We start from the raw sequence: 17,752 nt of genomic DNA, 5'->3' as shown, positions 1-17,752 counted from the left end.
TTAGGATTCATGCTCCCAATGTTTCAGCCCCAGAAGCTCAAGATAAGTAGGCAGGAACTCAAAACCTCTCAACCTACCACATGCACCTGTTCTGTCAGGTGCTGGCTCTGAGCAGGGTAAGCCAAGACCCATTCCCTCCTCACCTCTTCAAAGGTCAGAAATGTTTAACTTGGTGGTTGGGGGAAGGGACGGTAGTGGTTTGACCAAAAGATGGTCCTAATCCTCCATCCTATTAAGAAGCCAGCCATGGTGCTGGAATGAGACAGGAAACATGAGGTATGACCTCAAGCACCGGCACATTCATGATGCTGTAAACATCCTGGTACCCAGCACCTTTTAGCTCAGAGCTGTATGCCTTCTCATTGCTGACTCAAGGAAATGATACCACAATGTGAAGTAGTTTTAAAAAATAAGAAGGTGTGAAACCTCATAAGACATTTATGTAAGAGGCTGTAAGACATTTTTCTATGTGAGTTTTGTGGGTTTGGGGTATAGCCAGGAGGTCTGGAAATGACGGTGGGCAGCAGCCTGACCTGGCTTTATAAAAACCACCATGGCACGTCTGCGGGGAGTGGATCAAGACAGGTGCCCAGGGGAGAATCCTGATGACATCCCTACGTCCAAATGCTTTTCCACTGATAAGTGAGGTGAAAACAAAGTGTTCAGTGGTGATAACCAGGAAACCCAGGCAGCCGAGAACAGCTGAGCAAGGCATCCTGAAGTGAAGTGTGTTGGTCATACAAATGCACACCCACACATAGGCCCTGCAGAATCTAAAAAGAACCCCACATAACAGCCCATGTCTGTAAGCTCCCAAGGGAAGGGCTTGTTTTTGGTTTTGTTTTTAAATTAATTAATTAATTAATTTTTGGCTGTGATGGGTCTTCGTTGCTGTGCGCCGGCTTTCTCTAGTTGAGGAGAGCGGGAGCTACTCTTCTTTGTGGTGCGTGGGCTTCTCATTGTGGTGGCTTCTCTTGTTGCGGAGCATGGGCTCTAGGCATGTGGGCTTCAGTAGTTGTGGCGCACAGGCTCGGCTGCTCCGCGGCATGCGGGATCTTCTCGGACCAGGGCTCGAACCCATGTCTGCTGCAGTGGCAGGTGGATCCTTAACCACTGTGCCACCAGGGATGTCCTGGGGCTTGTCCTTATTAATAAGATGGCCATTGTAACAGCATTTAGAACATTTAATTTTTTAAAGGCAAACAGTTGAGGCTACATTTTAAATCAGGCCTATTAACTGAATTGATTATATATGTAAAAGGAGCTATTTTAAAAGGTCTTTTTAGGGACTTCCCTGGTGGCACAGTGGTTAAGAATCTGCCTGCCAACGCAGGGGACACGGGTTCAAGCCCTGGTCCGGGAAGACTCCACATGCCGTGGAGCAAGTAAGCCCGTGCGCCACAACTACTGAAGCCCGCACGCCTAGAGCTCGTGCTCCGCAACAAGAGAAGCCACCGCAATGAGAAGCCCACGCACTGCAACGAAGAGTAGTCCCCGCTCGCCGCAACTAGAGAAAGCCTGCGCACAGCAAAGAAGACCCAACAGAGCCAAAAGTAAAATAAATAAATAAATAATTTTTTTTTTTTTTTAAAAAAAGGTCTTTTTAAACATCCTTTGGGGAAGGGAACAGTAATAGTTCCCTTATACTGCAAATGAATATACTGCATAGCCTTGTTGGGTTTTTTTGTTTTTGAACTTTTTGAGATCATGGGTCCACTTTCATTATCTAATTTCTTAATTTTTGTTAGCATCTAATCAGAACTTATCGCACTATACCGAGAAGCAATACAACACTTAATCATGCACCTGAGTGTCCCACCAGGCAAGATCTCACAGGACCTATCTGTGCTACCCGGACATTAAACCAACTCCTCTGAGCCAGGATCTTTCCTCATTTTCTCAGCTGTCAGAAGGTACAGCTGGTGGAAAATGCCCAGCCCTCAGTGTCCACGTGTCTAACACCATCATTCTCTACAAGTAGAAACCCACCTGGCTCCAGCTGGCACGGCCAGGGAGTTCTTCCCAGAGCACCTGACCCTGTGGCCTTTGTGGAAGGCCGGCCAAGGAGCATGTCTGCCGACTTCAAAGGGACCTTAGACTTACTCATGAGATACTGGAAAGAAAGATGAAATATACAAACCCTTTAGGCCTCCTGCATCAAATCCAGGGGATTACTTGCTCCTTAATGTACAAAGTTCTTCACTCCCAGATGGAGTAGGCTGGTGTGTGTATGTGTGTGTGTGTGTGTGTGTGTGTGTGTGTGAGAGAGAGAGAGAGAGAGACAGAGAGACAGAGTATGCGTGTTGTTGTTGATCTGGAGTTTTGTAAAACAGCAAAGCCATGGCATTCTGCTCTTGAGGGGCTCAGAACTTAATGTGGGAAGCTGCTTAGTTGTCTCTCAAGATCCCACATCACTCTCTTCATTTCAAATCCAAGTTTCCTGGGCAAATCATAGGGAAAGTAGCCTAGCAAACTCTAAGAATTTTATCTAAGAAACCGATTCTTTTAGAAAAGGTAAAGGTGTCCTATGCTGTACACCTCTCAGGGGCACCATGAGCAGACCACAATGTGAGCAGCCCACCCTGTTAGGTTACGTTTGGGTTCGGGTCTAATACAGTCATGACTGAGCCATTCCTCGGCTTGGTAAACGCTCACATAGGTGGCTTCCCGGAGCTCTCAGTGGGCACTGCACATACCTGGACTGGATTTCTTTACTTCTTTCCTACACGTAAACCCTCACTTCCTCACTTGGCTGTTTGCAGCTAAGGTCTCTGCGAGAGAGGTTTAAGGCAGGCAAGGGAAAGGGGTGATGTCCTTGGTTGCTCTGCTTACCTCCGAAATAGACTTGACGAATCGGATCCCGTCACTGGCTCCTTTCACCTTGGCCAGGCAGGCACAGAAGTAATCCCAGTAGTCCTTCTTGTTGCCCAGGAGGGTGGCCTTCTCTTTCTGATCGAACTGGGCAGGGAAAGGAGAGTGAGGACGTCCAAACCCACTGCTGTTTATCCCACCATTTAAACGAAGAATAATAACAGCTTCTTAGTTGCCTGGCACTGGGCGAGGCCCTTTATTGGCATTATTTTTATTTACTGGTGAATGAGGGGGTTTTCATCCTCAGTTTACAGGTGAGGAAACTGAGGCTAGGAGAGGTTAAGTAACTAGCTCAAGGTCATACAACTAGTGAGATTCAGGAATAACAGGCGCCCAAAGGGACCTCTGTGCACAGAGTTGGGTGGAAGACACCAAAGGTGCTATTAAGACATGGTAAAGAAACGCAAATGAAAAGTTTTAAGGGCAACATGAAGAGTGTTGACAATGTCTTGATATAGGAAAATGTGTTAGTGACATTCTATCCGTTACTCAACTCAAGATTCAATACTGTTTTAATATACATAGAATAAACCCAAATAAATGTCAGCCATGAGTCATTTCAAATCCAAAACCAAAATGGGCTAAGAAAAAAAAAAGCCCCATTAATACTTTCACAATGTAGAACAAGAGAACCAGTTGAAAAGGCATGTGACCAAAAAAGAGGGGATATATGTATACATACAGCTGATTCACTTTGCTGTACAGCAGAAACTGACACAACATTGTAAAGCAACTATACTGTAATAAAAATTAAAAAAAAAAAAAGGCATGTGAAAAGTGAGCCTTCAACACACTGAGACACCTCCTCCAGTGGGCTCTCATCCTATACACGTTGGTGGGAGGTGACATTGCAAACTTATGGTGTTCTAAATGACAGAGGATATCTTCCTATAACGTAATGTTCTATAGCATTTTTTTTGATTATAAAAGATGTGCATACATCGTTAGGACAACTGGGTAAAAAAAAAAAAAAAGAAAAGAAAAAATTATAATGCCTACACCATCACCCTAAGATAACTTCTGTTATCATATTGGTCCATTTCCTTCCTGCCTATTGTAGTTGCCTGTATTTTTCCACATCTGCAGAGTTCTCTAGATCTGTGCTTCTTGAACCAAGCAGATATAAGCATTACACTGTAAACATGTTAAAAGAAAACTTCCTGAGCTGACCTCAGAGATCCTGATTCAGCAGGTCAAGGTGGGAACCAAGAGTGCACTTCTAACTTGCTCCCAGGTGATGCCGATGCTGCTGGACTATGGACCACACTTTGAGGAGCGAGGCTCTAAAACAGGGGCCTCTGGATAATCTTCAGAGGGTCCGCACACTCCTGGAAAATGTGTGATTGCGTGTGTATGCATATGTTTGGGGAGAGATTCCATAGCTTTCACCGGACTGCCAAAGGGTTATGTGACTCCCCCAAAGTTAAGATCCCTGCTATACAGAGAGACCTTGTGACCTGCATTAAGATGACCTACATCTCTGAAGAATGTTCTCGATTCCCAAAACCATCCTGAGGGGCAACATTCTGATTCCCCAGAGGATCACACTTGGAGGCTGGGGACGGCTGTGACCTTCAGTCTAACCAGAAGGCCTCAATGGCTGCACTGAGTTTTTGGAGCTGCATCCTGAATGTTGATGAAGAAGCCAAGAGGGAGACAAGAGACAATAGAGCAGAAATCAACACATGACAGGAGTCACTTACTTGAAGGAGATACTCAAGTTTATAAGAAAACTTATGCAAGCTGGTGCTGTCATCTGTGACGGGTTCCCCTGCTTCCTTAAATTCTCTGCTTAGTTCTGTCACAGCATCTTTAAGACAACAAACAGGAGCATGTAACCAGTTGGAGACTGGCCTCAGAGAGAGCAGCGGGATGGCCCTGGGGAGCAGCAGGAGGAAGTGGCCCACGATAGCAAAGCGCTGTGCATATGTGGAGTGCTACATAAACATCCATGGGCTGGAACTCCAAGTCAGAAGGCGCTAGGATGTCCTGAGAGCCCACAGGTACTTTACAACAGCTCACTGACTGGGCACATTTCTTGGTCATCCCTGTAGGCCCACCGTGTAGGCCTTATCATTTGCGAGTACTATTTCGTCAAAAATGTCTGCTGTGTGGATAAATGTCTGCATAGAGCAGTCCCCTAATCCTGACTTCCTGAGAGCTTTATCCTCTATTCCAGCCATGTTTCTTGTTCTTCACTATAACCCCACTGCTCGGTACAGGTTAAGTCCAGGTTTCCAGAGGACCCAGAATATGCAAACAGAGGTCATGATGACAGTGCCAAGAATGACACCACCACCTGCTTCTGCTAACTGAGTACTGGTTAGGGACCAGGCCTCTGCATGTCTTTCTCATTCAATAGAGCACTGTGAGGAAGGAATTGCTTTATTTCAACAAATCTAAGATGCAACTGATTTTAAGATGATCCCAATTTCAGAGCTGTTAAAATGTGAAAAAAAAGTAACTGCATGGTAGAATTGACGAAGGCTGGCATTATCATCCCCACTTTACAGATGAGGAACTCACGGAGAGGTCAGACCCAAAGATCACGGGTGGCAAACAGCAGAGCTGAAATGAGAACCCTGGTTTTCTCAAGGGCTCTCTGACCCCAGAGCTCACCTCTTAACTTCTAAGACGATTTACCTCCCAGTGTTGAAAAAGAGGATAAACCCCTTTGACTCTCACTCACAGCCCTGCCGTGGGACAGAGGGACTGTCAGAAGTTGGGTTTGGTTTAGACACTGAGAAAAATGTCCCCAGCCGAGATGGTTGGGACATGCTGCACAAAGCTATCTCCTCAGACAATTCTTGAAAGAAAAGGAACCCCTAGCCACTGCTCTCAAACACCATGGTTAGAAAGCAGACCTGCCAGGACTGAAGCTGAGCCTGAGTTGCTAAAAAAGTTAATCAACACTGACCCCTCAGGCAAAGGTCAGCAAATGGCAAAGACATGTTCTTGGGACTGAGTCTCACAACAAGTGATTGTGGTCTGGTGTGCCCTACTAGAAGTGTCTGCTGTGGCAGCACTGAGAGCCAGCAGCCAGGGACCAGGAAAGACACACAGCCTTCCTCCCCCACCCTCAGGCTGGGGTAAAGCTCATAACCTGACCTGGGAACTCCTGAAATTTTGAAAGAAGGAGCCTTGGACGTGGAATATGAAATTTCCAGCTCTAATCTCTGATAATTACCAACAGATGAAAAGAAAGGGTCTTGAGAAAGTGTGGTGCCTTTTAAAAATTCCCACCAAAGTGCTCTGAGGGCTGGGTATAGGACATTGAGATGGCCTTGGGATGTGGGGCATGACAGACGAGGATAGCACATGGGGTGGGAAAGGGCAACTGAACAAATTCTGATGCCTATCTTCCTCCCTGGATCAGGAGCTCTACCATGGGCTCCTCCCTTCCTCTTCCTTCCCTCCAATAACGACCTCTGGGTCCCAGAGTCATCCTTGAGATCCAGAGACTAAAACAGAGAGAAGATGGCTTACTTTGTGGAGAAACCTCTGAAGACCAGGGGCAATCTCAGATTTGCAGGGACTGTCATTTTACTTTCTGTGTGTATGTGTGTGCATGTGTATGTGTGTATATAGATTTAAAAAGAAAAAAGCCATCTCCCACATTTTAGCTGGACGTAGACTGGTGTGGTTAAGAGCACAGACCCTGGCTCCAGGTGTGTGTGCAAACCCAGGCTCTGCCTGACTGGATGTGTGACTGTAGGCAAGTCACTTAACCTCTCTGTGCCTGTTTCCACATCTGCAAAATGGGAATAATAATGGTCCCTGCCTCATAGGACCAAACGTGAGGACTCAATGAGCTATTATCTGTGAGACTCGTGCCTGGCACACATGAAATGCCATGAAGGCCCAAAATACTACATAAACAGGAGATAAGCCTGAGAAAGTGATTTTTATCTCATCGATATTTGCCTTCACAGTGAAGACTGTTGTGGCCTCCACTGGCCCGGGTATGAGCGACTGCAGCTGGTTGTCACCATGTCTGAGCAGTTAGGAACCTGCGCCTTGAGTCTGTCAGGAGAGTGTCACTGGGGTCCCCATGACATGGAGGAAGGAGTCAGCTTCAGACTGTGTTGTAGCAAATGTGCTGTGCTCCAGAGAGGCTTACAAGCCCTGGTGATCCATGAGGGACAGAAAACTTGCCAAAATTCTCCCCTTGGGACGTCACCTGAAAGGGTGAACTTGGGCCCTGGACTCCACAGCCAGTACAGAACACAGCGCGTTCCTCCCGAGCCTGCTCTCTGCACACGCACCCCCGCCTGCCTTGCCTTTGTCCAGTGAGCCGAGGCCCACAAGTCTCTCTCATTGGGCAACACTGAGCTCAGGGAAGTCTGGGAGGCAGCAGGCCCAGAACTGGAGTGAGTTCCACCCGGGACCAGGTGGAAGAGCAAAACAAGAAAGACGGGTGTCTCGTCTTCCTGCTTAGAAGGAGGGAGAATATCTCTGCAAATGAGCCAATTCCACCATATCCCAGAGGCTCACAATTCAAAGACTTAACAGGTGGTTTGAAAACACAAACACACAAACACACTCACACACACACACAGAAATCAGACCCAGACCCAGAAAGGGGTATTTGATTTTGTTTACAAAGTGCCTTTACAGTGCCTGAGAGGAAGGCCAGGCAAGGTCTCCCAGCCTTAACAGGGCGGACATCTGAGCCCCAAATATTTCAATATGATGTGTCCCGAGGGCTCCGATTACTCTCGGTGTAAACACAGATCACAGGGCTAATTTCAGCTGGCAACAGCAAAAGCACAGTCACAGCTCTCTCAACACCAAGCTCGGTGTGTGTCCTGCAGCCAAGCCGTACCTTGCAAATCACGGATGATTCTCTGCAGCTGGCTCTCCACGCTGGTGGACGCCATGGTAACCGTGACCGTCAGGGGCCGCCTTTCCTGGCTGTGGGCCGCCTGCCTGGGGCCGCTCAGCAGCGGTCAGACTCCGTGGTGGCACCTGCACAGGAAGGAGGCCGTGGAGGAGGCGGTCACGGACACAATTTAAAGACAGTAGTAGAGGCACGCTGCTCCGGGCACAAAGTCGCCCCATCTGGGCATCTTCCCTCAATGGGAAGGGCTTGACCTTTCTGTGTGGGCCTTGCTCTGTGGGCATTCTCTGATACACTTATATTCAGACACAGTGACCTGGTTGGGAGCTTCAAAAGAAACAAGATCAACTAAATAACATGACCTATTCTTTCTGAGCTCCCCTCCTAGTCTGCCCTTAGACAGGCCTGCCGCACTTTCCATGTTTAAAAATGCTTTCCAGTGGCTCCCCCCATCCCCCTACACCAAGGCCAGAACTAGTCCAACCCCGCTCACTGACCTGCTAAGCCTAAGGTGCCACCACACCAGATCTGCCGGCTCCCCCAGGCCGGGCCCTACCCCCTCCCCAGGCAGCGGTGGAGGCGTGAGGCTGAGGACACATACCCTCAGGGCTTGCGGACCAAGGAGAGCCTGGCTTGCCTCTCAGGGAGGTCTGCAGCCTCCAGCCGCCAGAGTCCGGCTCAGCTTGGGAGGGCAGACACCAGGGGCCGCCAGGGGCCTGCGCAGCCCTCAGGACCAGTCAAGGGCCATCTCTATTTTAAGCTCGGTTACAGTCCTCTCATGGCTGGTGAGTCCCGAGTTACCAGCGCTACTTGGGCAGCTGCTGAAGTGATTTAAGGACGCAGTGGTGGCTGGAGACCAATAAAGAGGAGATATGAGCAGCATTGGAAGGAGGTCTGGACGTGCACTTGGACACCACCGTATCCTCCTTTCAGAACCTCTAACCCTTTCCTTAGATGTACGATGCAAAGGTATAACATTTGCTGGCAAAAGCACTTGGCAAGACTAGAGGTGGCCATAGTAGCCACCCCTAGACGAGGGCCTGCTGTGCACCGGGCCTGCTACGTGCTTTACACACTAACTCATTTTAATTCTCAGCAGCACCCTGGGAGATAGATAACATACAAGGGAGAAACTGGCATACAGAGAAGCCGTGTAACTTGTCTAAGGCCCTGGGCCAGTAGGGAGGGGAATCGTGATGTGAACTCTGGTCAGTCTGAATTCAACCCCTTTGGCTCTACAACGGAGCCACTGTCACTACAGCAAATGTTAACCACTTCCATGGCTCCTAGGAACTGCCCTGAACTCCAGCGCCTCTCAAATGTGCCACCACCTTGAGTGTTTCAAACATGAACTGGTCCTCACTCTCCCACCACGCTCTTCGCCTTACTGCTCCAGGAGACAAGGCAAGAAGATCCAGGAGGACAAATGGTCGCCAACCTCAAGTTCCTCCAAATATTTACACAAGCATTCAGGTCAGCCTGAGGCCTGGGGAGGGCCTGGTGCAGATATGCCTAGGCCTGTTTCTAACCCACAAGCCAGTGCAGCTGTGACTCAGTGAAAACAAGGCCCAAAGAGGGCTTCTCCAGCCTAGGAAGAACTAGACAGGTACATACCTGTACCACACTCCCAGTAATTCGTGACACGGAGCCCCAGAGAGTCAGGGCATCCACAAAGACTCCGCCAAAGTCCCTAGCAAGTGCTGGCACCCTGCCATCACAGACACCAAACCGAGGGTGGGTGTGATTTACCAGAAGCCAGCCTGCCCATCCCTGGGCGGCCCTGTAGGTCACCTGCTGAACACAGAGCCTGAGCAGGGACCAGCCAGGGCCCTAGAGAGCAGGAGCCCAGGATGGACCAGACTTCTGCAGGGGCTCTGCTGCCTGGGCAGACACTTGGCTCCTCCCCCAGCGAGGAGGAGAGGATCAAGGATCATCACTGTCAGTGCACAGCTGCCCTGGCACTACACTGTCAACTGCAGCCTGGGGATACTGGGGCAACCAGGCACCATCCAGCCCTGGAGGAGCTCGACTGTGCTCCAAGAAGACAGACAGAAAAGCATCCAGATATGCGGACATGGCAGAAGAGGTCCATGCAGAGACACGAATAAAAAGTTATGGGTACTCAGCAAGGAGAGGGAATGAACCAGGGATACACACAACAAATGATGTTTGCCGAGTGAAAGAAGCCAGACTGAAAAGCTACCTACTTTATGTTTCCATCTGCATGCTGTTCTTACAAAGGCAAAACACTGGGGAGAAATCAGATTCGTGGGTGCCAGGAGCTGAGGGGGAAGGGAGGGTTTGACTACAAGAGAGTATGCAGAAATTTTGGTGGGCAACTCTATTCTGTGTCGTGATTATGGTGGTGGTTACATGACTGTATATATTTGACGAACATATATTTGTCAAAACTCACATACTGTACATCTTATCTCAACAAACAAAAGAGCAGCATCGGTATGAGTTTAGCAAGATGCAATGGGACCTGAGGAAGGGAACTTTCATTCTGCTGGGGGAAGGGAGAGAATGGTGGACACTCTCAGTAATGGCAACTGAGTTGGGTGATGAATAGGAGGTCATCGAAGAGACCTGAGGAGGAAAGGGCGCCAGGGTGGAGGGCACGGCAGGTGTAGAGGCTGTTTCTCTACCTGCACTCCCCTTATTTGACTATGGTCAACAGAGAGCTTTGTACCTTCGGGAAGAAATAATCTTGAAGGAAGATGACCTAAACCCCGTGAGTTCACTGGGTCTCTGTGTATACTTACTTAAAACTAGGCTGAGACCCGCAAATGACAGAGAGGGCGGAGCCTGGAAAGGAAGCACTAATGACAACAGATTCTTAGTTATGTCATCCAGGCTCTGGCTGGGACAACGCATGAACTATATGACCAGCTGGATTTCCTAGAAACCAGCCCTCTTTGGAGCCTGGCACAAGGGCAATAGCGTCTGTAAACCAAACTGGCATCTTGGAATGACGAGCCTGAACAGACAGAAACATGCTCCTTCAAGACTTCTTGGCACTTTGGTGAAGCCGCAAGTGTCAGCCCGAGCCCAGGAGGCCTTCTCCGCCTGAGCCTCGGAGTGCCTCCCTCCGCTGAGGCCAAGTTCCCAGGTCACGGGGTGAGCTGTGCCCAACCACTGGTTACACAAGTTGATTTTCCAAAGAGCCTCTGCCTCACCACCAAGATAATGAGCCCTGAGAAACCACTGCTGGGCCTGTAGGTCACAGTGACTACACAGTGACCCACCATGGCTGTGGGTCACCACCTCACAGGGTTTCAGGAAGCAAATGGTCACCACAGGAATGCTATTTTCATGGACTTTAAAGAATGACTCTTCGCATTCTGGCCTCCCTTTTCCTGGGCCTGAGGTTATTATGAAACTTCAAAAGACACAGAATGGGGCACAGTCTCTCTCCACCCCTTGGTCAACTTCCTTGTGTCTCTAGATAAGCTTGCCCTTTGGTTTAGGGATGAGATATTTTTTACTCACAACACTTCTGACACCAAACGTGTGGCTTTTTTCCCCACACCGATATCCAGCTGACACCAATGGGTGTCCTGCAATTCAATTCAATTCTTTTTCTTTTTGGGCATGCCACAGGGCTTGCGGGATCTTAGTTCCCCGACCAGGGATTGAACCCGTGCCCTCGGCAGTGAAAGCGCGGAGCCCTCACCATTGGACCACCAGGGAAGTCCCTCAATTCAATTCTAACTCTAACTACCTGAAGTCAGTGCAGACCTCACAGGTTAAAGGCTCAGTCCACAAGACTGCCCCGGCTTCAGACACCAGTCACAGGTCCCAGTACCTGTCACTACCTGTACTTCTGACCAACCAGCTATAAACTGGGGTTCCCACAATCCCCATCTCAGGTTCTATAATTTGCTAGAACGGCTCACAAAACTTGGGGTAACATTTCACTATAACCGGTTTATTTTAAAGGACACAACTCAGCAACAGGGAAATGGAAGAGATGCAAAGATAAGGGGGGTGGGGTGGGAGCTTCCATACCCTCAGGGCTCTGCGCCCTCCAGCACTTCAGTGTGTTCACCAGCACAGTATTTCTCAGAATCCTGACGTTTGAGGTTTTTATGGAGGTTTCATTACATAGGCATGACGGATTAAATCACTGGCCACTGGCCATTTACTCCACCTTCAGCCCCTCTCCACTCCCCAGAGGGGTCTAAGGGTGGGGCTGAAAGTCCTCTGGCAACCAGCCCTCAGGCAGAAGCTATCTATCCAGGGGCCCATGAAGAGTCATCTTATTAGCATATGGTTATGCTTATGGTTGAAAGGGTTTTGCTATGAATAACAAAAGACACTCCTATTACTCAGGAAATTCCAAGAGTTTTGGAAGCTCTGTGCCAGGAACCAGGGAAAGAGACCAAATATATATTTCCTATTATATTACAGGAATCACAGACTTCTGGCATGAACCAGTGCGATCCTGACCTCTACAGCCCATTGGCAAACTGCTCTCCTAACTCACGAGACACTCAGAGATTGCTTCTATCCACACCACCATGGGCTCCAGGACTCCAGCGCCTTGCAAGGCCCCCAACGTGCAAATCACCTCCATCAACCCAGGGTCCTTGTTGCATGACATTGTGAACCCCTCCATCACTGTCTCTGGCAAGCTCTTTCAAATACCAGAGAAATTCATTTTATAAAATTTTGGGGAACACTGGATTCTCTTGTCAACAACTCAAAATGATGTTTAAGCTTATCCAGAATGTCTGAAAACATCCAATCTTCTGGTAAAGAGGAAAAGGGACTAAACGCATTTTTAAAAATTCTTATTTATTACCTGGTACTGTTGCCTGGGTTCCTCGTCACAGCCTATGTATTATTTCAGAGGTAAAGGATCTTCCCTGACCTCCAAATTCCTCCCATACCTGCCTAGATGCCCTAAATGCCTTAAACAACGGAGACAGCAGTTCAGTCCCAAATTAAGAAACAAAGACACTGACTCATGTAAACTTCTTTACACTATGGTACAAATGACTAATACTCATGATGTTGCCCCCATACTGGCTGTGGCAGGAGAAACACAGTGCCAGCTGAAATTGGCACTTGCCATCTGCCTCTACAAGGATTAAGCCACTACAGTCATTGACCTTCAAGACATCCTGAAAGGAGTTCAGGGTGGAGATCAGGAATGAAGCACTCTGTACTCTGGGAAAAACTGGCAGAATAGGCCTTCAGATAGTTCGATATTTTCAGGAGAAGATTTTACGAGCCTAAATTCTTCCATCTTCTCATATACAGAAAAGCACTAAAATCATTAACAGTGACATCTGCTCCCTGTGACTAGCGGCAAGCCTTGCCAAAATGTGTGCTTGACTGCACGTACCCCCCTTCACTAAAATCATATATGATACTGACGTTCCCCCCCCTTAATAAAACTTAACTCACGACTCTCATGTTGTGCATTTTTTTTCAGTTGACGATAGCATCGGAGTAGCCACATAAGGAAAGAAGGCTCAGAAGGGGAGGAGGAAGTCTGGGGCATAGAAGACAACCCTGCCCTGCCTGCCAAATCTGTCATAATTGCTCCCAACACAATAGCTAAGGCGTGACCCAGAGAGGGCACCATACAGTTGGCTCCTCCCGGACTCCCGAACAAGGTGGGGCATACAAGTTGTCAATTCCACCCTGACTGGGAAAGAACGTTAACAAGGACAGTTCAGACCAGTCAAAAGCAGAAAGCCTTTCCGAAGAGTCCATTGCCTTGGCCTGGTTCAGCACACCCAACAGCATCTATCTAGTTACCACCTATGGGAAGGGGGCACTTGGCTGGTACCTGCAGCTTTGAAGGCCTGGAGGTCCTGGGGCTCAGTGCTAAAACGGTCAGTGGTCAGGCAGACTGCCCTCACCAGGGCTTCTAGATGGTGCCTAGGAGAGTGCTCAAGAGTTTGTCAGAGGCCAGCATTTCAGCGCACATGAACAAAGGCTCATTAGGAGACACAATTATAATTGAAGACCTATAATTAAAGGGCTGACCAACTGCAGGCCTGGGTCATCTCGCCCAAACACTCCTTGCTTGTCATCTTCTCTTTCTTAAAGGGAATGAAGACTTGAGACTTTGCCATCACTTCTTGAACCTTCTCTTGGCCCCCTCCCTCCCACCAACAATTCCAGGTCTCTTGGTCACTCCCCCTGGAACATACACAAAACTGGCCCTGATTCCAGTCTGCTGACCCAGTAGAGCAGGGTCAAGAGGAACTTGTGGTTGTGAGGTGTTGCTTCTGGGCTTGGAGAAAGCTATCTTTTTTAGGAAGGTGGGCAGTTGCTCAGGAAGGAGCCATATATCCATATTTGGGGGTGCAGGGCAGAGGTCTTGCCACTGGAAAGCCCAGAGAAAACATCCAGGAAGCAATGGGCAAGGAAAGTGTCTTCTCTTCTCTCAATCACAGCTGAGTCCTGCCAAGCTGGACCCTATTCAGAATGCAGAATCAGATTCATCTTGTGAAATTTCCATTCCCTATCATGTAACAAATAATGCGATAAAGATTATGCCATGATTGGGGGAGACCCATGGTACATTTAGTTCAAAGTATTTTGAGGCAATTGTAACATATCTGTCCTGGCGAAGTTATTTGAGAGAGAGAGAGAGAGAGAGAGAGAGAGAGAGAGAGAGAGAGAGAGAGAGAGAGAGTGTGTGTGTGTGTGTGTGTGTGTGTGTGTGTGTGTTTCCAGATACAGTGTAGAGAGGTTACCCTTTACCTTCCTCCATGGAGGAGGTGCGCAAGGAGAAGAACAGACATTCTCGGTGGTTAACTTTGGCTGAGGCTTCTAAGCCCCGCTCCTGAGCCAGGCTGTAGATGCCCTGGGAAAAGCACCTGGGGCTACAATTTCTTCCAGCTCCACATTAAGCCACCACCTCTGGTTCAGTTGCCAGCCCACCCTGGACCTCTTACAGGGATTCTACTCTCGGCCTAGCCCTCTGCAGACTAATGGCTTGCTTGGAATGCTTTTTCCCTTCAGGTTTTTCTTTTGGACTCCAAGGGCTCCCCTAACTCGGTACCCCAGGCTCCTGAGATGGTTAGCCAGACCTGCCCTTGGGCTCTGAAACTAGCCACACTGCCACAGGACTACACCCAGACCACAGATTCTCCTTAAGTCTGTCCTCGGAAACACACTGACACGCACATCTTCATCCCTGCAAAGAGGATCTGACCCCAACTAGAAACAGGCACCTGATTTCTTTCAAATGCCACAGAGAACAGGAAGGACCACTGGCGGCCACTAAAACCACCAGGCTGACTGGCTCCAAAGTGAGGAAGAGGGAGAAACACATCCTGCCCAAATCAGCACAGTTCTGTCATCCTCATCTTCTAAAAGCCAGGGAGCCCATGCACTCTGAGGCCGCAGCTCTTATGGGGGCGGTATAGTAACACATCTAAAAACAGCATGATAAACAGAGACCCACGGAAGCAGTTCAAAACCCACCCTACTGATTGATTTAGCTGTTCAAACAGAGGCTATTAAACCAATCAAGAGCTTAAAAAAAATCTGGCATTGAGATCACAAATAGGAAATATTGTTTATCTTTTGAGCAACACAATGACATCCATCCCCTAGGTGAAGAGATGTTCACAAGGCCAAACCCGAATCATCTCTGCTCACAGGCGGCCTCTGGTTAATGAATCTTACCTGCTCTGCTGCCTGGGCTGGCTCCAGTGAATGTGGCTCCGGACTTTTTAGTTCCTATCAGTGATTTTCACCACGACACCACAGCTAGACAACATGCTTCCTCTGCCTCAGGTTTAAAGACACTCTGGTTTTGAGTCACCAAAGCTGTCCTTGGAATCACCAGAAAATGCAGGTTACCCATTAGCCAAGCCTCTCCCCTAAAGGGAAGAGGGGGACTGCCATTCTTGAGTGCCTATTGTATGTTCTAGAGGCAGCAGCCCACAGCCTCAGTGACCAACATGGGACAAAGTTACCAACTGCTCTGATCTTGTGCTGTTTTGGGTGGTTCCTCTTGTCACAAACATCAGTAGGGGCCATCCCATCCCAGAAGGACCAGGTTAAAAGCGTGGCTCCTGAACCCATGCTGGTGTCCCAAAAACCAGCCACAAGGAGCAAAGACCATCCAAAGAGCAGCTAGAGGATCGACTCTAAAGCAACACAAAAATAACTGGAGTAAAATATTAACTGTAGAATCTAACAGGTGGGTATATGTTCACTATACAATTCTTTCAATGATTCTGTATGTTTGTTTTCCCAAATTAAAAACTAAATGAAGCATTACGCAAAGAACACTTTTAACAGAAACAGAAAATCTTTTTCCTAAAGCCTTTTCACATTCTTTTCATCAAAGAAGGCCACGTCCCATCACTGAGACAATTAACTCTGATTTCCAGGGTGATTAATAATAATGGCTCATAACTGGTACAGGGCATTCAATAATTTGTGAACAGTAGCTTTCATGGGAGGGAGGGTCAAGTGGAACCTACTCAACATGGCCCACTTCAGAGGGTGGGAGCCACTGAAAGCAGAACCTCAGCGTGACAGCTCTTCCCCGGCTACAATACCCAGCAGCCCGCATTAGGCAGATGGCAGGGGAGTTAAGCTGGCTACAGAGCACCACAAGGCTGGAAGTGGCAGGAGAGCAGTGAGCAGATTAACTCCTGATCCTCTGCCCTCAAAGAGCCCCTGACCCATTTCTCTGTTGGGAAAGGAAACTGCTGTGGTAAGACAGGCAGAGGGGCAGAGAGGCTGTGGCCAACACCGGTAGTTTCAAAGAGTGCTCTATTTTGTTCTGGAGGGGGGCAGCGGATGGAACTGTGAAGAGTGACAAGGGGCATCAGATGACACAAGTGCACTATCTGGGAGCCACGTGGCTAAGGTGTCAACCACACATGCTTTTCTTAGGAAAAGTAAAATTCAGCCCTCCCCTTACACCCTCCAGCCTAGGTTCTTCATATCACGGACTCTAGCCGAAGTCCGGTGCAGCCACACCACAATCCAAAAATCCACAGGTGTTTCAGGAACAGTCACCTGGGGGCTATCTCGAAACCCTGCACCAGAGCACAAGAGAATGTGCTCAGTGGGTAAAGAGAATGGGCCATGGCCTGGGGACGGCCCAGGATGAACAAACCGTCCCCTTACGAGAAGGGAGAGACCCGGGCAAAGTTAGGTCTTGGAGTTTTGCAAAGTTAAGGTCTGGGCTGTCCCGGCCCAGCTGAGCCAGGAAGTACGCCTCTTCAGGTCATCGGCTTCTTGGACAATGCAAGCAGAAACTCGGGGGCCTGTCCCTCCTGTGCTTAAAGACTCCAAGACTTGTTCTGAGACCACACATGTGGGCTCCTTGGCCGTCGGGTGTCTTGGAACTGGTGTTTGGGCGGAGCGGGGGGGGGGGGGGGGGGGAGGGGGACTGTCTGTCTTTCTAACTGATTACCAGAGGCAGCCTGGGTTCCAGGGTCAGATTCACCGGCCCTAGGTGCTTCCTAGGCCCGCTGGGCAAGGGCAAGGGCATGGGCAAGGGCTCCGGCGGAGTCTGTGGGAGACCCGGCATAAGGGCGGAGGCGGTCAGGGCAACAGGTGACAAGCCGCGCCTGGAGGGAAGTTCTCCGCTCCAGAGGCGACAGCAACTAGAGGTGCCCCGTGAGTCCGGCCGGCTACCCGCAGCACTTACGCGCTCGTGGGTCCACGGTGGGACAGAACCGAAACTTTCTGCGGCCAAGCGGAAGAGTACGAGAGCGCGGCGTAGGCGGCCATGATACGCAGACCCCGCCACAGGCTGGCGCAGACTACAACTTCCAGCATGCTCCACGGGGCCTCTGTCTACAACTCCCATCGGACCCCACGGACAGACGAGTGCGGACTACAACTCCCGGCATGCTCCGCAGAGCTGATGCTCAAAACTGCCAGGGGTTCCACGGGGTCGGCCGGCTTTAAATTAACCCTTGCAATCCCTGGGAGCATGTGTGTCCACAAATCGTATGTCTGGGATCCTGAAAGCAGTGCTGTACACGTGTGGCTTTTGAGAACTTGAAACGTGACTAGTTTGAGTTGAATTGTACATGTGCTGTA

General features: G+C 49.1%; 1 protein-coding gene across 6 annotated transcripts in view; it reads right to left on the bottom strand.

The window, feature by feature from the left end:
* The window catches only part of FYCO1 (FYVE and coiled-coil domain autophagy adaptor 1), an 85,932-nt gene extending 68,387 nt beyond the window's left edge, over window positions 1–17,545 (bottom strand). Inside the window, exons 1-4 of one of the 6 annotated variants that reach the window (XM_007168871.2) lie at window positions 17,355–17,545; window positions 7,697–7,839; window positions 4,575–4,681; window positions 2,833–2,958 (exon numbers count right to left, since the gene is read on the bottom strand). In XM_007168871.2, the coding sequence (XP_007168933.2) occupies window positions 2,833–2,958; window positions 4,575–4,681; window positions 7,697–7,751 (288 nt within the window). In that variant the 5' untranslated portion in view covers window positions 7,752–7,839; window positions 17,355–17,545. Of the gene's footprint in view, window positions 1–2,832; window positions 2,959–4,574; window positions 4,682–7,696; window positions 7,840–8,312; window positions 8,411–17,354 lie in introns of those variants that run through there. The other 5 variants (XM_057554553.1, XM_007168872.3, XM_007168869.3 and 2 more) reach the window with 5 other exon arrangements.
* Between the last annotated feature and the right edge of the window lie 207 nt (window positions 17,546–17,752).

This window comes from Balaenoptera acutorostrata, chromosome 10 (assembly GCF_949987535.1).
Source record: "Balaenoptera acutorostrata chromosome 10, mBalAcu1.1, whole genome shotgun sequence".
In the NCBI taxonomy this organism is placed as follows: Eukaryota; Metazoa; Chordata; class Mammalia; order Artiodactyla; family Balaenopteridae; genus Balaenoptera; species Balaenoptera acutorostrata.
Note: the sequence above shows the minus strand (reverse complement) of the source record. Positions and strands in the feature narration are given on the sequence as shown.